The following is a 25,217-nucleotide window of genomic DNA, read 5'->3' on the forward strand; positions in this document are numbered from 1 at the left end:
ATTAAAATTTTTTTTTTAAAATGCAGCGTATATTTTCCCAAATCCGACATGACTTGATGTCTCCAGGAGGCATCGATTTCATATTCCGGTCACACCCTTGTGTTTGTTGAGATCGGTTCAGGAATACTGAAAAGCTCCTTCCTGATTTAACAAGTGCTTTAAAGATCTATTCTATACTCCCTCTTATCGTCTTCTGCTCCTTTTTTATGTCATTGCTGGCTTTTGTATTTACTCATGTCCCTTATATGCACCTGGCGTATTCGTCCTAACGCTGCATGCGGGGTCTTCCGTTTGTCTTTTCTCTTTACCGGTGACCTTCTGATGAACTTTTGCTGAAAAACTCACAGATTCTTGATCAATCAACGATTGTACACGGTACGCCGTCTGCGCAACTGGCTGACTGTAATTACATTCAGGCTTAACTCTCACATATGAGAACAAAATCACAGGCATTAAACAATGCTGAAAAGGGTATAGAGGTGCGCATGCGCGCGCACACACACACACACACACACACACACACACACACACACACAGAGGCAAGAAAATCTTGAGGAGTGCAACCTCTGAAAGTTTCATTGAAAGCTTCAGTACTTAACAGACCATTAAAGTAACTTGAACAGAGTTGTACAGAGACGCAGATGAGAAGAATCTGAGAGATGAAGACTGAGATGACAGAATGAGCAGCTCCTCGCTCCTCACTCACACTCGATCTCTCCCAGCTGGCCGAACAGGCTCAGGCTGTGGGCTTTGCCTTTTGTGTCGGTCCGCGCACTTTCGTCCTCGTCGTCCGCGTCGGCATCCTCGTCATCGTCTGCGTCACAGTAGTCTTCCTCGTCCCTCCCTTCGTTCTCTTTGTCCTCTGGTCTTTGTCCCTGCAGAGTGAAGATATCTGCCAAATCTGGATGGGACTCCCATTTATCTAAAAACAAAAAATATATTTGTACTAAATATTTAAATTAATTGTACTGCATAAATGAAATAAAATAAAGAGGTTTGAGGCAACACTACAGATGGGAGGAATGGGTTGAAATCTAAGGCTACTTAAAAACAAAACAAAAAAAACGAAAAGCCTTGACATTAAATGCTACAAATATAAATTATTAAATGGTCAATCTGAAATATTATTTATATATATTATATTTTTGTTAGACCATTTTTTTATTTCAAATATAAATACATAAATATAAGAGGCCAAATTAAAGCCTTTAACACAACAGATTTATTCATGTATGTATGTATGTATATATATATATAAAAAATTATTTTTTATACCTTTGCTCTGTGTGTATCCTGGTGGCCGCAAGCACAGACATAATTGTCCATTCACTGCCAAACGCAGCAGGCTGTTAGCGGCTCGATAAACATCATTCCGTGCTGCCTTTGCTGTCTTATAACGTCTTTTCTCTGCCCACGCTGTTCATTCCAAAATAAGAGCAACAGAAGGGAAGCGTTAGTGAGAAATATGTCCTCGTTATCTTAGCAATCAACAGAAACTCTGGTGCCAGCTTCTCTAAACCCATTCAAATTTATGTACGTAGCCAACACACAAACGGCTGGACAACAGGAAGTTTTAATTTTGTGCTTTACACTAAAAGATTCTGTAATTTTCCAAACGATAACAGCTACCGGTTTTCCAAACTCTAATTTGGTCAGTCCTTACCTTCACAAACATCCCAGGCTGTCCAGACGCAAGTGCCAGGAGCGTCTGGGGTGTCGGTACTCTTGTCTGGGTGTGTGATTTTCAGTACTGACAGGAATGGACTGCGCTCACACAGGTATCCCACTGAGCTGTAGGGTTCCTGCACCTGGGCCACTGGGTAAATACCAGCCAGAACCTGAAAGGTGCAAAGATCAACATTAACATCTCCAAAAAATAGTGTTTGCCTTGCATTCTTTTGCAACACCACATACTCGGTGTGTGTGTGTGTTTGTTTAACTTTACCTGTAGTTGTTTGCTGACTTGAGACGGGAAGACGAGTCCAGGACAGTCGCACAGTTTAACAGTTGGGGTCAGGTAGTAGGTCTGGAAATACTTTGTGTGACCAGGATTTCGAGACACACTCACAACCTTCTGACCAACCAAACTATTCAACACTGAAGACTTTCCTACATTAGGAAACCCTGCAGATAAAAAACAAAAAAACATTACATTAAACAGCGAGATACACAATATGGCCAAAAAGTAATGGAAAGGCCAGCAAATAGAGAAAGAAAGGATCTGTTCATGATCCAAAGCATGATCCATTCTGTCTGCCAATTTACTGAATAATCTATCCAGTCCAGTATGTATGTACGTGTGTATGTATAAAACAAAAACAAAAAGGCAATTGGATTTGGTTCGTTCCATTACTATAGGAGAGATCACTGGGAAAATTATTGACCAGATTAAACTATTTCTTTTTTTTTACCCCAATGATAGTGTGTGTGTACACTGTTACCTATACAGCCTAACGTCAGAACTCCGTCTTTGTAAAGTTCTCGTGTAGGGCTGGTCAGCTCCATGGCGACATCAGTGTGGTGTTCCATCAGCACTCTCCCCGTCCTTTCATCACACCCCTCGCCATCTGGTCCTACAGCCAATGCATCCCTATGTATCTTCTTTTCCCAGCTACTTAAATCCACTGTTAAACAAATAAAAACGTTACACATCTATCCCTGCTGGATTTAACTGCTGCTAAATGGTAACAAAAGCGTTTAGAAAAAAAAAAAAAAACCTTTTCCTGCCGTGATCTTTTGACATGCCCTCAGAATTTGAATTGGTCCTTCTGTCTGGCTCCACCCACACCTTTTCCTCATCCGCTTTTTCTTCAACACTGCAGATGAAAAATAGAAATGCGGATTAAAAAAACTAAACTGGAACAACTGAAAATGTTCTCTACAATTCGAATACTACAACAAAAGCTCTAATTTCAGAGCGCTCTTACAGCTGCTGGTGGGTTGTCCAGAATTCGAGGTGAAGCACACGCACTGCAGGTGAGAAAAGTGATTGCTCAGGTAGTGTTTCCATGCCAATACGAGCGGCGCGGGGCAGAGGTCGACCTTGTTCAGCACCACGATTACCTGCTTCCGCAGTTCACCTGTGATGTAGTGATACAGAGCAGGGGGAATCTGCAGCACCTGAACACACAGAGGAAGGGCAGATTATTATAGTGGATCGAGGCTCGTTTCTGGCAGACGCAAATCAATTCGTTTCTCTCAAAACATGAAATAAGCAAAAACATTATAACTCGGCATTATCCTGGTTCAGACAGGGTACGACCTAGTCAGATTTCTAAAACTTCAACATGTAGAAGACACCTAAAAAAACATATGTTTCAAACACAAGATGATTACAAGATGTCAACTGTATGGACATGGTATTGACTTTTCCAGCTGCACATGTTAGTTCACCATAAAGTTGGAGGCACACGATTGAAAAAAGTGTCTTTAGATGTGGTAGCATTCAATTTCCCCTTTATTTGGAAACCCAAAATGATCCTGTGCACAAAGCCAGTTCCATTAACATCTGGGTTGGAGTGGAAGATCTTAAGTGGTCTGCTATAGAACTCGGACTTCAACCCTATTAAACAACTATGGAATGAAATTTGGAACACTGGCATCACCCCAGGGCTCCTCACCTCAGCTCACGTCACAACCTGAACTTACACTCTCGTGGCTGAATGGGCGCACATTTCAAAATCCTGTGGAACATCTTCCCAGAAAAGTGGAGGTTGTTTTAACAGCAAATGGGGACTAAATGTGGACTGGGACGTTCCACGGCCAAAGAGAACTCCAGAAGCTAATTCAGATCTGTAATGAGATCCGTTAGCCCCACCTGCTGACGCGACACACACACATAATTAACAAAGCACTCACCGGGTGTCTGATATCCACAATAAGCAGAACGACATCGGACATCTCCAATACTCTCCATAACTGTCTCCATGTCTGAGGAAGAGAATGAAATAGAAGGAAATTCAGAAAGAGAGTGAGGAACAAAACAAAATTGGAAGAGGCATATGGTGTCAATGTCTAAATAACACAAGTAAGATAAAAAAAAAATCCTTTACATTAAGAGCTTCGGATAAGAGTAATACTAAATAAGAGAGAGAAAATAATACTCTTAAAATGAACAAGTAATTTGTGCTCTTTTTAGGAAAATGTACATTTTTTTTATTGCTGAAATTGCAAAAACGGTAACCGCACTGTAGTGTTTTAGTTTGAAACGATCCCAAACGTTGGAAACTTTCTGGGTTTTTTTTTTTTTTTGGCCCGAATAGTCTCCTCACCCCTCGCCGTTCCCACCCAGTTCCTCCATTTTTCATTCTTCTGTCTTTACCTGTCTAGAGCGCTTTAGAGTTCGGCGGGCGGTGCGACAGTAATAATGGTCCGTGGGAAACTCTGTGTTCCGTTGTATAGTAGTTAGATTAATTTTTTGTAATTGAATTACTCGAGTTACTAATAGGATTTAGAGGAGTAGGTGCTACATATTTTTTCTCAAACTCCTGACTCTGACTGCAGTGACAAAAAAAACCAACAACAAATAAAACCAACAACAACAATCCAACCAACCTCCAGATTGTGTTCAAAATGGCTGAGGGTGTCAGAAGAATTCTTGGAACGAAGAGCCTTCAGAAATTCATCAAACACCACCTTTTCCTTCCGCGACAGCTCCTCTCTGCACATCCCATAATTCCAAGCGGGCCTTCGTGGGAAATCCAGCCCTGAAATTGGGAAGAAAAAAAAAAAAAGTATGTATGTAAACTGGAAGTAGGAACGACGGACGATGTGCTGTTTCGTGATCGATAACACGGCTGACATTGATTTAAAGAAGCTCCATGAACTCTCAATGAGCTCAAATTTTAAAAGAATAAATATAGCAGGTAAAAACCTTGGTCTTCAGGGTAGACATCTTGAAAGTCCATCTCTAGTTCCCTCTCAGGTACTGCTTGCAGTATTTTCTCTCTGGCCATTCTCTTCCCCTTTTCCACCTCCTCGATCCTGTCCTTCTCGAAGTGTAGCTGAAACCTGAACAGAAAAGGCATTTTGGCTCACTCCCGGCTCTGTCTATCCCACAAGGACATTTAGACCAACGGTTTCACCCATTGTTTACACACACACACACACACACACACACACACACACACACACACACACACACACACACACACACACACAGACTTTGTCTTGATCAGACAGTAGCAGTTTCAGTCTGCTACTTCTTTCTCATCAAAACCAAACATTAATGAAGGAGGGGGGAAAAACAACACCATGGGCTGAAAAATAGTGCAGATAGATGTTAAGTGTGCCTTCTCTCAGCCAAACAACAACAGACTTTTTAAGCTACAGAGTGAAGATGTGGGATTTGCATGTTTCCCTGTGCACTTGTGTGTATGCATTATGATTAAAAGGAAGTTATGGGGGGCATAAGAGTCATATTTTGTGTTATAGCCAAAACCCTGAGGTAACGATATAACACAGTGCCAGCTAAGCGGAGGTGGCAAAAGTACTTCATTCACTCGAATAGAAGTACAGATACTTTTAAAGGTCTCTGGTAAAAGATGAAGTACTGACTGAAGTTTGGGTGCTGACTTTTTAAGTAAAAAGTAGCCATTACTATTAACTGTTTTAGTGTCACACTGGTAACTGGTTTGGGAGCCTCGAATCATATTAATAAGAATTTCAAATGTTGTTGTCCAATGAATGTATCCAGGCTGAACTGCCACCTTATAGAACACAAGCAGACAAAAGATGGTGATCAGGAAGGTCTCAGCTCTCAGTCATGTTCACGTCACTGACTCCCTCAGTCTCATCCACGTTAACCCCAGAGTTCTTGTTACCTCCTGCCTCCTCACTGTTGGCTTTGTGATCTAGAATTCATCTGTGTTGTGTGAGAGCCAGGACATGATACACCAGCGGTATATTGAAAAAGAAAGAAATAGTTTGAGGGACTAAAAAAAAGTGTTACATTTTGTCATATAGATTAACGAGTATGTAACGAGTAATGAGTCTGTAACAAGTCTGTAACAAGTAACGAGTCGCAACGAGTCTGTAACGAGTAAGTAATGTGTCCGTAACGAGTAATGAGTCTGTAACAAATAATGAGTCTGTAACGAGTAACACGTCTGTAACGAGTCTGTAACGAGTAAGTAATAAGTCTGTAATGAGTCTGTAACGAGTAACGAATCTGTAACGAGTAAGTAACAAGTAAGTAATGACTAATGAGTCTGTAACGAGTCTGTAAGGAGTAACGAGTCTGTAAGGAGTAACGAGTCTGTAAGGAGTAAGTAACGAGTCTGTAAGGAGTAAGTAACGAGTCTGTAAGGAGTAAGTAACGAGTCTGCAACGAGTAAGTAACGAGTCTGCAACGAGTAAGTAACGAGTCTGCAACGAGTAAGTAACGAGTCTGCAACGAGTAAGTAACGAGTCTGCAACGAGTAAGTAACGAGTCTGCAACGAGTAAGCAACGAGTAAGTAACGAGTCTGCAACGAGTAAGTAACGAGTCTGCAACGAGTAAGTAACGAGTCTGCAACGAGTAAGTAACGAGTCTGCAACGAGTCTGGTTTGAAAATTTAAGAAGTACAGATATTTGTGTAAAAAATTTTAACTGAAAGTAAAAAGTTGTCCGAAAAATAAATAATGAAGTAGTGATACCAGAAAAATCTACTCAAGTACAGTAAATAAGTATTTGTACTTCAGTACTTCCCACCTCTGCAGCCAAGATTAGATATTTTGGAGCTGTTCTGATGCTCTTACATTGATGAATTCTGAATTACCAGGACATTTTGCCTGAAACATGGTTGCCTTAAAAAAGGAGGTTCAAATTTTACAATAGAGAGTTGCATTAAACAAGACAAGAAATCAAACTTGCTTTCAAATAAAGACAGGAGGCTACAACTAGAACTAAACAAAATAAATCTAAAGAAATGTACAGCACTCAGGCATGTAGGAGGGGATCACTCCAATTCAAGTGTTTCATATTTTAAGCAGAGACTCGATTTTCTGCAGGACAGAATTCTCTCGAAATAAATTGCCCGAAATTGGAGGACGGAGCCTGAAGGAAACGCGCCTGTACGTGATCGAACTAATCAGTTTCCTTTGTTGTAGTGACGAGTGAAAGGGATGAAGCGGAGAGAAAAAAGTGCATCGGGAGCGAACGAGTGTGTGTGTGTGTGAGTGTGTGAGGCTCAAAACGCTGAAGGTAAGGTATTTACTAACAAAACAGGAAGTACACGAACAGAAGAGGAATCAAAATCAATATTTTGGCTGGAAAACAGCCAATTCTTCTAGGTAGACCCGTACAGCTTTTGAAGGCTCTCGGCAGGTAGGTTGGTCCAAACATATTGATGAACTAACCACAGATCTGTTGTGTATGTAAGCTGCCTCAAACCCTTGTCTCGTCATGTTATCCCAGACAGACTCAATAATGGTAAAACCAGGGCTCTGTGAGGACCATCAGTTCCAAGACTCCATCTTCTCCACACCGAAGATAGTTCTTAATGTAGGTTTGGGGTCATTATCCTGCTGCTTGTGTTTCTCAGCATTAAGGACACCTCCACCATGCTTCACTGTCGCCTGCTGGCCCTCGTTATTGTACCAATCTCCAGCCAATATTAACAAATTTTGGCACATCAGTCTAGAGCTGGATGGGGATACTTTTTGCACCACAGGATTTCTTGCTGCAATTCTTTTATAAAGACCAGATTTCTACAGTGTACTAGGGTCTTTAAGTTTGGGGTCTTTCATCTGCTTCATAAAGTTTCCTTGGCTGACCACTGAGTCTATTGTCCTCAAAACCGCTAGTTTCTTAGTGCTTTTTCAAAATAGCCTAAAAAAGGGAAATTGATGCTGGTTTTCTTCTGCTTGCTCACTTTCTAAACTGGTAAGATTTTAATTGTTTATTTTTGTCTTTTAGAAATCGCACAGCACCGTTCATTTGCGCAAATACAGAAGTGATTACACTCTGGAAGGCGCTGTATATTACACTCAGATCGTGCTCGTGTGTTAAAGTAACTCGAACTGACGAAGCGACAATTTGCGAATTAGCGCTTTGCTCACCTGTTCGGGTCGTATCTGCTGTGTCTGGTGCCAGGCTGGTGGTTGATCTTCTTAATGTCGGACGTCTCGCTGTCTGATGTGTCCGACTGCCTGTCCCGTCTCATGGCTCTCTCGAGACTCGCGTTCCGGCTACCCTGAGCCGAACCTGGATCACCTTTACAATCACACACATTATACGATCATAACCTACATTCTCAAAAAAGTGGATTTTATTCGATGGCATTCGAATCGTCTCACAGTTATGACCCTTGTCACGGACAGGAAGGTGGATCTAGCTGAAGCGCACATCTTGGATCAGTTTAAGGGCATTGAGGCTGGCAAAAGCCTTAGATTGCCTCTAGCGTCTGTTACGTTGCGCATAACGCACTAAAACCCCTGATGGTCATGGATTCAAATTCACCTGCCTTTCAGCATTATGGAAAGTTTTTTACTGTTAGTTTGAATACAGGAATGGGCTTTCTCTTTTCCTCCTTCCTGGTGGCTCCATCGTCAGCATTCTCCTACCAATACCCCATGTTCCCCATTTCTAATCTTGTCCATCCTCGTCACTCCCAACGAAAACCTCAACATCTTCAGCTCTGCTACCTCCAGCTCCACCTCCTGTCTTTTACTCAATGCCACTGTCTTTAAACCATACATCATCACAGGTCTCACCACAGTCCTATAAACTTTCCCTTTTACTCTCACAGATACCCTACTATCACAAATCACTCCTGTCACTCTTCTCCACCCACTCCACCCTGCCTGCACTCTTTTCTTCACTTCTCTTACACACTCTCCATCACTTTGCACTGTTGACTCCAGCTTCTCCACCTCTTCTCCCTGCAACCACACCACTCCACTGTCCGCCCTCTTATTCACACACATGTACTCTGTCTTACTCCTACTGACTTTCAATAGTAAAAGCAAAATGGATCCAAACTACAATTGTACAGTAAAAAGACTTGAAAATGAACGCAGTGATAATCAGAGTCACTGTGAGTAGAAATCAATAGCAGACCTAGAAAGGTGTTTCAAGAGGAGATATGATTCATATACATTGACGTTTGGGGTCAATTTGTTATTACCTTTCTTCAACTCCAACTACACAGTAAAACGTTTTAAGCGTGTCTGAATACAGGACATGGTTTTAAACGTGAGTCATGAGACATATATTTGTTTACCAATAAACATACCCGTAAGTGCATGATTAGAGGGACAAAACAAAACTGCGGCTGTCTTGACGCAGTGTTTTTTCACGCACATCAGGTTAGCCGCTAGGCTACTAGGCTCAAAGCTAGCAAGCATACATATACACACACGCACTCACGTGCGCACACACACAATTTGACGCCATGCTCACCTCTCTTTTTCTGTCGCTTCATCTGTAGTTGGTTCTTTTTCTGTTTGTTACTAAAGGGCTTCTTCCGCGGCATTTTGACTATGCGATTTAATGCAATATGACCTAACTCCTTCACTCACTCACTGTTTATACTGAACTTTCCTCCTGTGACGTCATAAAGCCACACGGACCGTACCACCGTTTATTTTTTTTTCTATCTATCTTTCTTCCGAATTCCGCATTAACGACACACGTAGTGCCCGTAATACTCGCACAGAATCCAAAACCCCTAACAATAAACCAGTTTGAACGTTTAATCCTGCCTAAAATGGAGAAAACTCGAGGCACTACCAAAACAAACTCCCCCCCCCCCGCACATAACGCTGAATGGTAGCGCCCATTAATTTAAAAACCCAAGCGGCGCGTGATCGTGTTGAAAAGAATCGAATCATTTTATTGACTCGGTTCTTTGAATCTCGTTCATCAAAATGCACGGATCATTTTTTTTTTGCAATATAGCTCATTTCATTCCTTTGAACAGAAATAAAATTAAATGTTATTGTTCAATAAGCAGACCCCCCCCATACACGTACTTCGACTACAGATCCAATAATTTATATACAGTATGCACAGAATCAATGGGAGTCAAGTGACAAAAGAACAAATGACTCTGACCAGAAGACTCCAGATAAACTACTCTATTCTTACTACTACTAGAAGAGTCGAGACATGAACTATTCACTTCTGTTTCCCGTATGTTATGTAAAGGAAATAGAACTGTACAGAGTTCAAAACAAACATGAACTACCCGTCACTAGTTGGCGTGGCCCGGCGGGTGTGTGTAAGTAATCAAGTCCTTGCTGCTGTTTATTTAAGCATCATTTGAATAATTGCTGTAAAACAAAAGGCAATAGTCCTCATTTCTTGCTCAATTCAAATACATCATGATGAACGTCTCGAAACAATGTTTATCCACACTTTCTGAAAATCAGTGCAATGAAACAACACGTTTGACACGGTTTACATTTTATTATTGTTTTTTTTTTTCCAAAGGATAATTCATTCTACTCTGATCGTATTAATGACTATGATAGGGCGTAGGGTCGATTACAAGAGTTAATACTAAGATGAAGTAGCAGTAGACTAACAAGAGTGAGCGTATTACATCATCCACACAAATGAAGAGTGAAGAGGATTATTATTAAAAAGTTCATCATGCCAGGACTCGGAGAGTTTGTGACTGGCTGGTGCAGAGTTCCTCTCAAGTTCCTCTTTTTTTCCCTGCTTTTTTTTTTTTACTTTATTTTTTTTATTTTGTGTTTTTTAAACCACTACTTTAAAGCATCCTTTAACTTGCACACATACACACAATATACTAGATATTCAAGATATACATTGTTTTTCCCCCAACCTAATTGAAAACTGCTTTTTTTTTTTTTTTTTTCTTCCCTTTTGAAAATGTAAGGGCAAAAAGATCGCATGCATATTGCGCAACATATTGAAGATGTTCGTATACTGTCCGTTTAACAGAGTGTAAATTTCGTAGTGTACGAGTAGATAGAAATACCTACAAATGACAACCACTTGTATTAAATAAAAAGCTTTCAATAGGTCTAGCCATAGATGGGAATCAGGAAGAGCAGGATATCTGTGAAGAACCAAGAAAGTGAAAAAAGCAACAAAGAAACAAAAATAACAGGAAAAAAAAGAGGCCCCCCCCCTCTATATTTCATCTCCTCTTTGACTGTACTGGTTTTGACAAACATGAGTAGGCCTAGTAGGAAATTCCTTTCCATCAGCATATATTTTATTGAATCGTCCTTGCGGTTCCTTTTTTTTTTTTTTTTTCTCTTCTCATCCCTACTTTAGGTAGGCCTCTCGTACCTGGAGAGGTCACTTAAGTTCACGTCATTGTTCCTTTGTTTTCGCTGCACCACCTCTGTTTATAGTCTGTGTTCACTCTTTTCTTCCCATAGGCCTCTCCTGACTCATGAACTGAGGTGTTCCACTTGTATGGCTGAGGCCTCCACTGTGATGCACAGGTCTTTGTGAGAAGACAGATCAGACACGCTGACCGTTTTGTAGGAAACGTCTGGCGCCGACACTGGTTTGTACTGCTGCAGGTCAAATACACATGGCACTCCGTCTGGCTGCGAGTAAGGGTTGGTCCTCTCACCACGACTTGCTGCAGCTCCGTCTGCACTTCCTCCTGCTCCTCCATGCGCCGGGCTGTGGCTCTGCTGAGCTGCAGATGGTGGAGTTGGTACCAGGTCCGGAGAGTGTTTCCGCATATGCTTGATCAGGTACGTTTCCTATGAGCGAATCAGACAAGCACAACGATCGTTACCGAGAAGAGCTTACATCCACATTTATGTATCAACAGATGTAAATAAAGACGCTTTCAGTTGAAGTTAGTGGCGTACCGAAGTGTAGGTGCGATTGCATAGGCCGCAGGAGTACAGCTTCGCATGCTTCACTGTATGGGTTGACAGATGAACTTCGAGGCTCGCCGAGTCCGTGTAACCACGGTTACAGTGGTGGCACTTGAATGGCTTGTCTTTGTTGTGTTGGCGACGGTGAGACTGTGAACAATATTTGAAGTGATGCTTTACAACTTTATTGTTCTTTCAACAAGCCAGAAACAAACATTTCTAGTATTACATTAATATTAATCACTCAACTAGTGTTTTAAACCCACAATGCCTACCACGAACAGGGAGTTTTTACACCAGTTAAACAATATTTACACCAGTTAAACAATATTTACACCAGTTAAATCCACCTGGAACTGGTAATAGAAAAGTACACCACATGGACAAAAGTATTGGGTCACCTGGTTAGAAGTTTGGTGTGTGATTTTTGAGCATTGCATTCCACATTTAGTCCCAATTTGCTCTTATAATTTCCTCCACTCTTCTGGGAAGATGTTCCTCTAGATTTTGGATTGTGCTTATGGATATTTGTGTTCATCAGCCACAAGTGTATTACAAAAGGCAGGTACTGATGTAGGTGAGGAGACCTGGGGTGCAGTCAGAGTTCCAATTCATCCCAAAGGTGTTCAGTAGGGATGAGATCAGAGCTCTATAGCAGACCACTCAAGATCTTCCTCTCCAAAGTATGTAAACCAGATCTTTAAGGAGCTCACTTTGTGCACAGGGGCATTGTCATGCTGGAACAGGTTTTGGGTTTTCAAGTTCAAGTGAATGTAATATTTTATTAGAGCGCATCTAAAGACGTCCTGTACAATTGAGAGCCTTCAGCTTTGTGGTAACAGTTTGGAAAAGAACCACATACAGCAGGAAAGGTCGAGGTGACCCAATACTTTTGGAAATATAGTGTAGTTTCTATGGTTTGGAGTGAAAGTCATACAGAGCTCAACCCTACTGAACACCATTAGGGATAAATTGAAACATTGACTGCACCCCAGGCCTTCTCACCGTACCTATATCAGTACCTGCCTCCACAAGCGCACACCTAAATCTAATGGAACATCTTTCCAAAAGAGTTGAGGTTATAAACAGTGAAAAGGGGACTAAAATTGAAATGTGGACTATTAAATGGGTTTAAGAAGGGATTTTTCCATACTTGAAGATTTGATAGCTGAGTGAAGGCCTTCTCGCAGCCTGGATGGGAACACTTATACGGCCGATCTCCCGTATGGATTCTGAAGAAGAGAGCGCAGGTTCACGTTAGATAGGCTTTCTTTAGAGAGTGTAAACAGAGATAATGGGATTGGGAAGATGATGAGGTAAGGCTACCTGTGATGCTGCTGTAGGTGGCTGAGTTGCCTGAAGGTCTTCTGGCAATAAGAGCAGGTGTAGGGTTTCACTCCGGTGTGAATCCGCACGTGCTGGGCCAAATAACTGGTGTTGGCAAACGACTTCGTGCAGTGCGGACACTTGTGGGGCTTGGACTCGGTGTGGTTTCTGGACGGAAGAAGAGAAAAAGAAGGTGAGCGAGTCCAGTTTCAGTTGCGCTGTAATAAAAAAAGAAGAAGAAAGAAATAAAAAATGACCATATATGAATATCTGTAAATGCAATGCAGTACCCTTCCGACACTGGCGTCATGCAGAACCTCATCTCGTTCTATTCTCTCTATTATTCACACTCCATAGATGATGCGGTTCTAATTAACACGCCCAGACCGCAGGTACACAACACTATATTTTTAGCAACATTTACAGCAGTCTGCCAAATACCACCAAGCTATTTCGATACTAATAAACAATTTAATACATCATAAATTCAGTGCATCGTACAGTTGAAATAAACCCTTCGCATATTGGGGTCATGATTTAATAACATTTGAATGTTCTCGTAAAAGCCTGGTGGTTGGGCGACCGATGAAAAATGTTTGTTTTAGGTGACTGAAAGGCCAAATCTACAGAGTCCACCCTCGATATAAAAGTTACCCACTGCCTTTAATCGTGCTGTAGAGTTCAGCATGGCACGGGACCTTTCTGTGACCTCCATTACAGCGCTCCTGCTCGGTTTGAACGTGTTTGTGTGCGAGTGTGGTGATTGAGAGTCAGAGCGAGACGTCTACAAGCGAGGGGGGGGGGAGAAAAAAAAAAAAGACAGGTTTGAATAGTAATGGAAGGTGTGACAGGAAGGAAACAAAGGATTCAGAAATAGAACAGCGCAGAAGTGTTAGGAAGCGAGAAACGTTCAAACAGAGACAAGACACATAACTGGCTCTTTGAATCACTCATTCAGAAACAGACCGATTCCAAATGAGACATTTTTTTAAATATTTTAAAAGCATAAAAAAAAAAAAAAAAAAAAAAAAAAAAAAAAAAAGCTCGGGTTTTTTTTCCCGCCTCTTTGCGTAAATTTTGATGAAAACTTACTCTCTTACCGGACTCAATCTACTCCCTAACTATAGAGACATTTATTATGACTAGGACAAAGTCTAGGACAGCGCTGCAGTGGGTTCTACGTGTTTCCCTTCATGTCTAGAGGATGTTGCTACGGAAATAAAAAGTACTCAAATTCGTTGCCAGCGCTGTTGGACTTGTCATATCATGCCCTTTCACATGAGCCTTTTCTCTGCCAATAAGAGAACCTAAATCTCGAAGCACTTCATATCTTCCACTGCAAATGAGCCAAAACACTGCTGGTTCGAAAACGAAGAACTCGGGAGGGGAAAAAAAAAAAAAAAAAAAAAAAACATGGGATGGATGTCACGTTGTCACTACAACATCGCAGTCAATTCTACATGCGTTATTAGGTTGAGGAAGAAACCTGAGAATTCGTGCTTGGAGCAGCTACACACGTAATAAAGCAATGAAAAGAAATGTATGACTCGTAATCTCGCTGGCCTCTTTAATAGGAACGCCCGTACCCATGCGCATTCATGCAAACAGCCACGTAACGCATGAAATCATTCAGATACAGATCGAGAGCTTCGGTTATGGTATTTTTGTCAAGGCAGAACTCTCTCTCAATGGATTCGTTTGAACCTAGATTTCCGGACGACAGTCACTCGTGCGCAAACTCTAATGACGTTGTGAACGTTAACTGAAGCTCACGGATCAGAACGTGCATCTGTAGAACGCGTATGCATGGTGCTGCCGTCGTACGATTGAGATGCATGAAGCGGTAGGCGTACATGTTCTCCTATTAGCTTGTCCAGTGAACGACTTACGGTTATATGTATGTAATGTGGGCTCTGAAATATGTTCTTTATCTCCAGAGGTAATATTTCTCATGTTGATCACTTATATAGACTCAACCCTGGATTACATAATCATGGTTATTATATCATACACTTTCCATTGGTTTCCTGGTCAAACCCCAGCAAGGGCTTGATGTTGTGCCAACACCCATCATGTTTACCATTAATCTTTATCTCAAGATCTCTCTCACCCACACACACACACACACACACACACACACATATAAACAAACACACTCCACATCCTGGCGCTCGGTGCATCCTCCAGTACCGTGTGTGCTGCTGTAAGTGACTGAGCTGCCTGAATGCCTTCTGGCAGTAGGAGCAGATGTAGGGCTTAGCGCCGCTGTGGATGCGGATGTGCTGCGCCAGGTAGCTGGAGTTAGCGAAGGATTTGGAGCAGTGTGGGCACTGGTGCGCCTTCACCTCCGTGTGCGACTTGGAATGCAGCTGCATGTCTGACTTATTGCAGAACGTCAGGCCGCACATCCGGCACCTACAGACACGCACACACACGCACACACACACACACACACACACACACCGGGGAAGGAAATAGAAGAATGGGAAAAGAGGAGAGAGAGATGAGTCGAAGAGGAAACACAGAAGCAAGAAAAGTGGTGAAGAGAGTACAGGTTGGGGAAGGTTGATATGGGGGTCATGGGTGAGTTCAAAAGTGAAGGAAGGAATGAATGGAGGACGAAATGTAAAAAGAGTGGAGTGAAGGGATAAAGGTAAAGGGACAGAAAGAGAGAGAGAGAGGGGGGGGGGGGATGAGATCAGTAAAGAAAAACAACAGGGGGAAACTGTAGACTCTGCCGACAAATCAGAAAGATGAGAAGGAAAGGCAAGACATACAAGCGCAGACGGATGAAAGGAAGAGAAGTGACCGAGTGAGTGGAGGAAAGATGTGCTGTTGTGTGGCGAAGTGTGTGGTTGGTGCGAGTGTGTGTGTGTTTGGAACTGGCAAAGCCATGCTGGCACATGCAGCCAACGACACACACTTAGTAAAAACACTACGTACGCTACGTAAAGCCAACACGCATACAGACTGCGACACACACAAATTCAACACGCAGTCTAAGAAGCACTAGCGCGTGCGTTCGAGTGGTTGTGTGCGTGCGTGCGTGTTTGCTAGGGGCCATGCATTGCTGCAGTGCAAGTGGACAATGCACTAAATAGCTCTAGTTCAGTCCTGCCTTTCGCTAGAAGCTTTCAGAGAACACACGCGCACACACAATACGCATGCTGACGTCCGAGACGTTGTACCTGTACGTCTTTGCTCCCTCCTTTCCAGCAGGTCCTTCGTCAGCAGAGAGGTCGTAGGGGTCGGCAGGGTGATGCTGAAGTAAAAAACAAACAAACAAAAAAAACCCATCCTGACTCAACACATGAAAAGAGTAGTGTACATTTCTTCAATGACCAATAACATGGTTGTATGACAGCTCACAAAGGAGTCACAGGCAATGCAGGCTAATACATTACAGGAGAGATTAAATCCTGCTCGACTGATTGTATCGACATGATGTTTCTCCCATTTTCTCTTTCTGTAACATGCAATATGCCAGCGGGAGATGAGCTGGACTGAAGTAACCTGCACTTAAAAATACCCCTGAAATCAAGTCATGTTTCAGACCCTGTTTTATATCTGTTGGACATGAGATAATGAGATAATGATTGTTCAATTAAATGATCTCTTGAGCCGTCTAATAGACAGGGGAAATAATAATACTGTGGTTATAAGGCCGCTTCTTTCGGGCCGTTTGATCAAGCTGCTTTGTACACAGTCTGAGCTTCTTTTATTTCTACGCCGTCGCCGACATGCACAACTGCCTGCTTGATCAGTTCCGCGTTACATCAGACTGACTTCCTGTTTCAGAAGGGAATAAATCAACATACACAACCAAACTGCACGTTCATATAGACACTAGATGAGTCAGTACAGGGTATAAAACTTAGCTGTAAATTATAATGAAAAAGTCAAAGCTCCGGTTACTGAACAACAAATTGTAACTGAACAACAAATTGGAATTAAGTCCTTGAGCAAGGACTTAATCTCGGCTATACAATGGCTGACTCTGTGCTCTGACCCGAACCTCCTAAAAATATATGAAAAAACTATTTCACAGTTCTGTATGTATATACAACAAATAATGGCCTTTTAAAACACCGGATCTAACGTTAAGAAATCCCACCCCCTCTGGTAGAAACTGTTACTGCAAGCTACTTGGAGGAATATTTTGTTTCGAGAGCAGAGCGTTCATTTCCTGGTTCCTGGTAGAAACACATTCATAGAAAATTTTACCTGCTTCAACCCCTCAATCTCACTAATAAATAGTAACGGCACCAAAAGGTGCACTGACAAACATTAACTATAGCAGTAAGGGATTTTTTTTTATCTGCGAATCGTGTAAGCCGCTTTCGAGTAGTGCGCATGCCGACCATACTCTTGTGCCCCCTGGAGTTGGTGAGTGCGTGACTGACATTTTATCCTGCAATGTTTAATAATCAGTGAATCTTCTGCTAATGACGAAGGGTCTGCTCCTCCTCTCATCTAAGAGAATCGAAGAGTAGAGCTGAAGCTAAATTTGGTCCAAACAGGACATTTCCTGTTTTATATATATATATATATATATGGCATATTTTGTATGTGCCATTAATTCACAATTGTATGAAAACATGACCAGCAACAGTCTCAGGTTGGCATCATGTACATGTGCTTGTTATTTATGTAGAACCACCACTGTTTTTGTATTCCAGTATACACACAACAGAAACTCATCTAGAAACAGTGTGGTGGTTACTGCACTTACTGCTCCAGATGCTAGGGTGCAAAGTGATGACACACAAAAAAAAGGTACAAGTCTCAATAAACTGACACCATTGTTTTGTTTCGATTACTCGATCTGACTTACTGGCTTTGGGCCACATGCACTACTACTCTTTTTTTTTTCTTTCCTGAAGAACGTGATTAACCAAAGAGGTTGTGTGATACTGTAGGATTTATCACATGACATTTCTAACTTGCCAATCTGATTTATTCCTCTGAATGATACTGGTAACTTCAACTTTTAATATAATGCAACAAACGATGTCGCGTATATTTATTTATTAGAGCTGAAATTGATTATTCGTAACGGATTAATTGCCTCGATAAATAAATAAATAAATAAAAATATGAAGGCATTCTTTTCTTGGTGTAAGAACCATCACCCCATGCTGTGTTTGATAACAGCACACTCAGGGTTTTATTCCTTACTTCGGAGCACTCCTGCGTTTAAAAGAAATATACCTGTCCAGCCAGGTGACTGAGCATCAGCGACTCATTTCCTGTTGGGGAGCCCACTAACGGATGCGTGGATTTCTTCTTCCTCCCTCGCTTCGATGGTAACGGGATGACAACGGGGGAGCAGGACATGCCGTCCTCTTTCTTATCTGAGAAAAGGTATTATTTTTGAATTGGTTTTTGTGCCTTTCATATTATTAGCTTTATTTTCTGTGGAAAACAGGACGGTTTGTGTACTTACCTGTGTGTACCGTGATCATAGTAGTTGTTGGATGCCCGGGGATTAGAGATGGAGCAGAGGACACCGGAGACACCAGAGTGACTAATCCCGCTGAACCAAGTGAGAAAAAAAGTAAAGGGAAAAAAAATGAGAGAGGGATTTGGCGCACACACCCTTATTCAAAACAATTGGATCTTTTATACAGAGCAGTAGATCTCCCACTCTAACCCATATGTTTATTTATCTGGCTTTGTGCACAGCTGCATTGTCGTGCCAGGAACAGGTTTGGGTCTCCAAGTTCATGGAAAAACGTAATGCTATCGCATCCAAAAACATTCTAGAAAATTGTGTGGCCACAACTTTGTTTTGACGAACCACATATGGCTGGAAAAATCAGGTGTCCCAATATTTTTGTCCATAGTGTATTTCTATGCTAACTTGCAGGGGGTCTCACTCATTTCTTTGTGAGTTTTCCAACCCAGAAATGAGTCACATCTCCAGAGCTGTGTGTATATGCCCCTCTAAAACACAATGCTGTTTCAAGAGAAGGCGTAAAACTGAAAAAACGCTTCAGCGACTGACAGGCCTACGTGAAAACCTCTGCAGCGGCAACGTGCGTCATAACTTCCTGTCGGACCGGGTCACAGAGGCTTATTAGATTTAACCACGTAAATGGCAATCGAAGAGCATGAAGACTAGTTCTGCTAATTGAAGACGTATAAAAACATGTCGGCTAGGACACAAATACTCAGTTGGAGCAAATATTACATTACAAGGGAAGAGTAGAATACTGGGAACGTATTGTGCATATTTGGGCAAATTATTCTGCCTGACATCCTTTGACATAAATGCAATGCAAAACTGCTTTCTATTTATGCAGTCTATTATGGTTGGAATGATAAAAGAACTAAAGGAAACTACAAGTATTACTATCTGGCATGCAGTTTTGAGTGTATACAAGGAGGACTTGCACTTTGCTGGGGGTTTAAAAAGGTATTTAGTAGGCAGATATGTCAATCAGCGAAAAAGAAACAAAGCGTAATAAACGCAGCCGTGAAAGAGGAAGTCGCTGTAGTTTTGGCTTACTTTGCGCACACACACACACGAAAAAAAAAAAGCTAAGTATATTTGGGCCAAATGTACATGAAAAAAGTTTTATTTCTCTTTAAACCTCCAACTTCCTCAAAAAAGGAAGTGCTGGCTGAACAAAATTTAAAGTAACAAAAAAACAAACATGCGCGCACACACAGTCACCATCATTACACTTATACCACTTTGTGCAGTCGGTAGTATCAGAATTATTCCTATAATCAGTAATGAAGTTCCTTCACTGTAGTTTTGCAGAAAAGAAAAAAAAAAAAAAACGAGTAAGAACACAAGAACTTGTGCTCGTGGCATGCCAAGAAAAGGCCATTTCATATTTTATCTACAATACTATATTCAACATGTTGTAAATCAACTTCTATCGATCCAGTAACACAAAGAAAGTCTGCCCCAGGACATTGTCCTCCATGTTGTTTTTTTCTCAACGTTAAAAACAAACAAAGAAACAAAAACGTCTCCCTTATTAAAGTATGACTACTGAAAAACGTGAGCCACCAAGCGTGAGAGCCAAAGTGACCCCCATAATACTATCATGTTAAATATTAAGATTATCTCTACACTTTTTCAAGTGGTGGGTGGTCAGGGCCAGCAAAGTCTTCTCTACTGGCCTAAACACTATCAGAAGCACTGACCTACATTTACAACATAAATTCTAATATTTGTTCCATGAAATTGTATTCATTTATTCCCAACAGTTTATTCTCTTCATTTCGTAGCGTTTCTCTTGGCTGCACTGCTTTCAGTACGTGTATGTGGATCTAATTTGCCCAGGGCCTTCAAAGTCAGTTCTGCTGGCCTTTTTACCATAGTCTCTATTAGCAACGGGTCTGTTTCTTTAACCAATCAGATTTCATATTCTCCTCACAGGGCAGCTAGCTGGCCCAGAATAGAGTCAGCATTTTGCCGTCCTCCGATTGGTTGGCCAGAGGGAAACCGTTACAGCCAAGTTTAACTGGCAAAACACGTGTGTAGCTCTGCACACATTAATTCATCAGAGTTAGACTTTTTTATGCCTACGCATGGTCTCAGACATACTTAAAAATATATTTTAAAGAAAAGCTATACATCATGATGAGGTCGACCAACCCCGAAGCTAGCTAGCTTGTCTCAGTCCAGGGAAAGGGTTTGTTCTCCACTTCCAGACCAGTGAATACGAATAGTACCACTGGATTACAACCTCTGAGGAGCGGTGCAAATTATGAATCTGCATCTCTGGTGAGTAGGGTGTATTTTATTAACATTTTTACGTTTTTGTCATGTTATTAGACAAATATTGATTTTAAACTGCTCCAGATGATGTAGGTGCACAGTTGCGGTTGTAGTGTAAAGGTTTGGAGCTTGCTTTAGTAAAATGGTGTTCACCCCCTTAATATGTGAAATGTATCTCTCTCTCTCTCTCTCTGTAATGCCACACGTTGTTATATTGCATTTTTTGTATTGTATCGATGGTTTCTATAATTGTGACATGATAGTGGTGGTATTAAGAGGTGGATTAAGTGGGGTAAGTCCCCACTGAAGGCCCAGGTACCAAATGCACGGCCCGCCACTGACTCTTTCTTTAGACAACACACACTGTACATATGTAGTGTACCAGCTGTCATGATTCCGGTGGATGGCACGGGTACCACCGTGATGCTGTGTGAGGAATGGGGTGGATGCGCCTGTTCTTGCTTCAGCGCTCGTCCCCCGCCCGCTGCATCCATGGCGCCGGCGACTGCTACCACCGCTGTGGTGGGGTAGTGGGAGGAGCCATGCGGATAGGCAGGGTTTTTGTCCTGCTGGCCCAGCTGCTCTTTCACCTTGTTTAGAAACACAGCATTCTCAATCTGACACACACACACACACACACACACACACACACACCAAGCATTAAAGCAAAACAATATAGACACATGGTTTAAAGATACATGCGTGCATACACACACGTGCGCCGGTGGACACGAAGGCCACGTGCTTTCTCACCTGTCCTTGCACTGGAGACCAGAAGTAGGAGTTAAAATGGGAATCCTCCATCATTCCTGAATTAAATGGAAGGGGGGGGATTATTACTTTTTTTTGTGGAGTTCAAGTTATGGAAGCTGCTAAAAACAAACTTTGACTACAAGTAAGTAAAAACCAACAAAATATTTTTTTAAAATAATATTTTCCGGAAAGAAATCCGGTAATCACTGAGGTAAAAGGAAAAAAAACAGTGAGTAAAAAGTGGACAAAGTCGAGGTAAAAAAAATAAATAAAAATTATATATATATATATATAAAAATTTGGTAAAAGTGAGGTAGAAAGAATGAGGTTAAAGTAACATCAAACAGGGTAATTGTGAGGTTAAAATTAGGTAAATGTGTTGCAAAATAGACTAAAATTAAGATAAAGGTGTTATAAAAAAAAGTTTCCATAATTTTTTTTTAATCTGAGGTAAAAAAAAAAAAGGTTAAACTGGTGGTGAGATAAAAGAAAATAATAAAATAAGGAAACTTGGTGACCCAAGAAAAAACTAAGTAAAAGTAAGGTTAAACTGTGATACAAATGAGTTATGCAAATGAAAATAAATGTGAAGTAAAAAGAAAAAATGTGAGGCAAAAACAAGAAAACTATGGTACAAACAAGGTAAATGTGATGTAAAAATGTGGTAAAAGTGACAAAAAGTTATTGTGATGCATAAATTAAGAAAACCTGTCACAATAGTGAAATAAATAAGGTAAAATTAAGAAAACATGAGGTAAACACAAGATAAAAACAAGGAAACCAGGTATATGTTAAAATTAGAAAAACATGAGGAAGGTTATGGTGAAAACAGATGAAATAAAACTGTAGTAAAAGTGACAGAATTAAGTCAATGTGTGGTCTAATCTGGAGGTAAAAATGGCATAAATGAGGTAAAAGAGTAAAACCTCAGGCACAGTTAAAATGTGAGGTAAAATTGCGGTCCAAATAAAGTTGAACAACAGTAAAAGCACAGTGAGAAGGTAAAGGTGAGGTAAATTAAGGTAAGAATTAAGTAAAAGAGGGTAGAGGTGTGGCAAAAGAAGGACAAATAAAGGTAGAGGTAAGGTAAAAGTGAGGCAAATTAAGGTGAGGTAAATAAAGGTAAAAGTGAAGTAGGTGAAGATGAAGGTAAAGTAGGTGAAGATAAAGGTGAGGCAAATTAAGGTGAGGTAAATGTGAAGTAGGTTAAGGCAAAGGTGAAGTAAATTAAGGTAAAGGTGAGGTAAACGAAGATAAAGTTGAAGTAAATAAAGGTAAAGGAAGATTAAGGTGAAGTAGGTGAAGGTAAAAGTGAAGTAAATGAAGGTAAAGGTAAGGTAAGTGAAGGTAAAGTAGGTGAAGGTAAAGGTGAAGTAGGTGAATATAAAGGTGAGGTAAATGAAGATAACGATGAAGTAAATAAAGGTAAAGGTGTGGTAAATGAAGATTAAGGTGAAGTAGGTGAAGGTTAAGGTGAGGTAAATGAAGGTAAAGGTGAGGTAAATTAAGATTAAGGTGAAGAAGTGAAGGTAAAGGTGAAGTAAATAAAGGTAAAGGTGAGGTAAATGAAGATAACGATGAAGTAAATAAAGGTAAAGGTGAGGTAGGTGAAGGTAAAGGTGAAGTAAATAAAGGTAAAGGTGAGGTAAATGAAGATTAAGGTGAAGTAGGTGAAGGTAAAGGTGAGGTAAATGAAGGTAAAGGTGGGGTAAATTAAGGTAAAGTAGGTGAAGGTAAAGTAGGTGAAGAAGGTGAGGTAAATGAAGGTGAAGGTGAGGTAAATGAAGGTGAGGGTGAGGTAAATGAAGGTGAGGGTGAGGTAAATAATAGGGATGCACCGAAATGAAAATTCTTGGCCAAAACCAAAGGCCGAAAACCGAAACACCGAAAGAAATTATGCCAATTATTATTACTATTGCATTTATGGCTATGACTGTGTACTAAACTTACTAAAATCAAGGCATTTCAATTGCATAAATTGATATTAAAGTTTCAAAGAATAAATCAATTACAAATTATGAAAATATTTATTTATAGCACATTGCAATAATGCACAAGATAAAATAAATTAAAATTCAAACCTAAATGTTTAACTTAAATGCACTCATGTGTACATTAAATAATAATGTACAGGCCCTCTGGCCTGCTGAAAGGTTGTACAATTAAATATGTTCTTTCATAAAAACAAAGTGCATTCAGAACAAGTGCAACTGCTTAAAGATACAATACAACAATATCAATGGGAAACTTCCTGCCTTTTCAAAAACGTCCGCCACAGACGGAGTGCGCGTGCTCGGAGGGGTTTTGCTTTTCTGTGCCGCGTTTCTCTCATATTCAGCATAGCGATTGGGATGTTTGGATTTCAGGTGATAAATTAAACCCGACGTGGAGAAAGTCTTTGCAGACCCTCTTGAAATTTCGGCAGTACATGTTTTGCAAATCGCTATCCGTGGATCTTTCTCCGATATACTGAAATACGTCCACCCCGCAGACATGTTGTTTTAGACAAGCACGTGCAGGCAGCGGTTTCTGTTGGCGTCATCACAACAAACTGTTTCGGTTGTGTTTTTTCGGTGATCGAAGTCTTTCAGCCAAAAACCGAAAATGCACTTTTGGGCCATTTTCGGCCGAAAATATTTGGTGGCCGAATATTCAGTGCATCCCTACTAAATAAAGGTAAAGTAGGTGAAGATGAAGGTGAGGTAAATGTAGGTAAAGGTGAGGTAAATGTAGGTAAAGGTGAGGTAAATGTAGGTAAAGGTGAGGTAAATGTAAAGTAAATGTAGGTAAGTTAAGGTAAAGGTGAGGTAAATGAAGGTAAAGGTGAGGTAAATGAAGGCAAAGGTGAGGTAAATGAAGGTAAAGGTGAGGTAAATGTGAAGTATGTGAAGGTAAAGGTGAGGTAAATGAAGGTAAATGTGAAGGTAAAGGTGAAGTAAATGTAGGTAAATGTGAGGTAAATTAAGGTAAAGGTGAGGTAAATGTGAAGTATGTGAGGGTAAATGTGAGGTAAATAAAGGTGAATGTGAAGTATTTAAAAGTAAAGGTGAGGTAAATGAAGATAAAGGTGAGGTAAATGAAGGTGAATGTGAAAGTATGTGAAGGTAAAGGTGAAGGATGTGAAGATAAAGGTGAGGTAAATGGAGGTAAAGGTGGGGTGAATGAAGATAAAGGTAAAGTATGTGAATGTAAAGGTGAGGTAAATGGAGGTAAAGGTGGGGTAAATGAAGATAAAGGTGAAGTATGTGAATGTAAAGGTGAGGTAAATGGAGGTAAAGGTGGGGTGAATGAAGATAAAGGTAAAGTATGTGAATGTAAAGGTGAGGTAAATGGAGGTAAAGGTGGGGTAAATGAAGATAACGGTGAAGTATGTGAATGTAAAGGTGAGGTAAATGGAGGTAAAGGTGGGGTAAATGAAGATAAAGGTGAAGTATGTGAATGTAAAGGTGAGGTAAATTGAGGTAAAGGTGAGGTAAATGAAGATAAAGGTGAAGTATGTGAATGGAAAGGTGAGGTAAATGGAGGTAAAGGTGAGGTAAATGAAGATAAAGGTGAAGTATGTGAATGTAAAGGCGAGGTAAATTGAGCTAAAGGTGAGGTAAATGA

At 40.8% G+C, this 25,217-nt stretch overlaps 4 protein-coding genes and 1 long non-coding RNA gene across 7 annotated transcripts in view; 1 reads left to right on the forward strand and 4 right to left on the reverse strand.

Annotated features, from left to right (window-relative positions):
- The window catches only part of ddr1 (discoidin domain receptor tyrosine kinase 1), a 124,567-nt gene that overhangs the window by 63,683 nt on the left and 35,667 nt on the right, over positions 1-25,217 (reverse strand). The window lies entirely within an intron of this gene.
- The window catches only part of LOC310724022 (nuclear factor 7, brain-like), a 140,146-nt gene that overhangs the window by 35,988 nt on the left and 78,941 nt on the right, over positions 1-25,217 (reverse strand). The gene's annotated exons all lie outside the window — the stretch shown is intronic.
- On the reverse strand, positions 549-9,659 carry gnl1 (guanine nucleotide binding protein-like 1). Its single transcript, XM_083537165.1, has 12 exons — positions 9,384-9,659; positions 8,042-8,195; positions 4,874-5,010; positions 4,555-4,706; positions 3,859-3,930; positions 2,928-3,120; positions 2,718-2,816; positions 2,442-2,624; positions 1,946-2,124; positions 1,664-1,838; positions 1,276-1,416; positions 549-922 (listed from the first exon to the last, which is right to left on the reverse strand). Exons 1-12 carry the CDS (start codon positions 9,454-9,456, stop codon positions 699-701), a joined length of 1,782 nt encoding a protein of 593 aa, XP_083393291.1. The 5' UTR covers positions 9,457-9,659; the 3' UTR covers positions 549-698.
- Positions 10,372-25,217, reverse strand: part of znf384b (zinc finger protein 384 b) — a 17,158-nt gene continuing 2,312 nt past the window's right edge. The window contains exons 2-11 of one of the 3 annotated variants that reach the window (XM_083537619.1): positions 21,612-21,667; positions 21,241-21,475; positions 18,567-18,656; positions 18,332-18,474; positions 16,309-16,382; positions 15,311-15,535; positions 13,121-13,288; positions 12,948-13,026; positions 11,786-11,944; positions 10,372-11,674 (exon numbers count right to left, since the gene is read on the reverse strand). In XM_083537619.1, coding sequence (XP_083393745.1) covers positions 11,351-11,674; positions 11,786-11,944; positions 12,948-13,026; positions 13,121-13,288; positions 15,311-15,535; positions 16,309-16,382; positions 18,332-18,474; positions 18,567-18,656; positions 21,241-21,475; positions 21,612-21,665 — 1,551 coding nt within the window. In that variant the 5' untranslated portion in view covers positions 21,666-21,667 and the 3' untranslated portion in view covers positions 10,372-11,350. Of the gene's footprint in view, positions 11,675-11,785; positions 11,945-12,947; positions 13,027-13,120; positions 13,289-15,310; positions 15,536-16,308; positions 16,383-18,331; positions 18,475-18,566; positions 18,657-21,239; positions 21,476-21,611; positions 21,668-25,217 lie in introns of all 3 variants that reach the window. The other 2 variants (XM_083537618.1, XM_083537620.1) reach the window with 2 other exon arrangements.
- Positions 23,141-24,763, forward strand: LOC310735152. The gene is made up of 3 exons (XR_014536232.1): positions 23,141-23,314; positions 24,288-24,434; positions 24,728-24,763. It is a non-coding gene; the product is annotated as an uncharacterized lncRNA (long non-coding RNA).

The sequence above is a fragment of the Silurus aristotelis genome, assembly GCF_946808225.1.
Source record: "Silurus aristotelis genome assembly, chromosome: 1".
Classification (NCBI taxonomy): domain Eukaryota; kingdom Metazoa; phylum Chordata; class Actinopteri; order Siluriformes; family Siluridae; genus Silurus; species Silurus aristotelis.

Bases quoted from the DNA above. Each gene is read 5' to 3' on its own strand.
- gnl1 (XM_083537165.1), bottom strand. From the start codon at position 9,456: ATGCCGCGGAAGAAGCCCTTTAGTAACAAACAGAAAAAGAACCAACTA. The intron at 4,707-4,873 runs GTTTTTACCTGC...TCCCAATTTCAG, and splicing joins TGTCTACCCTGAAGACCAAG to GGCTGGATTTCCCACGAAGG. The intron at 1,417-1,663 runs GTAAGGACTGAC...TGGAATGAACAG, and splicing joins AGCCTGGGATGTTTGTGAAG to CGTGGGCAGAGAAAAGACGT.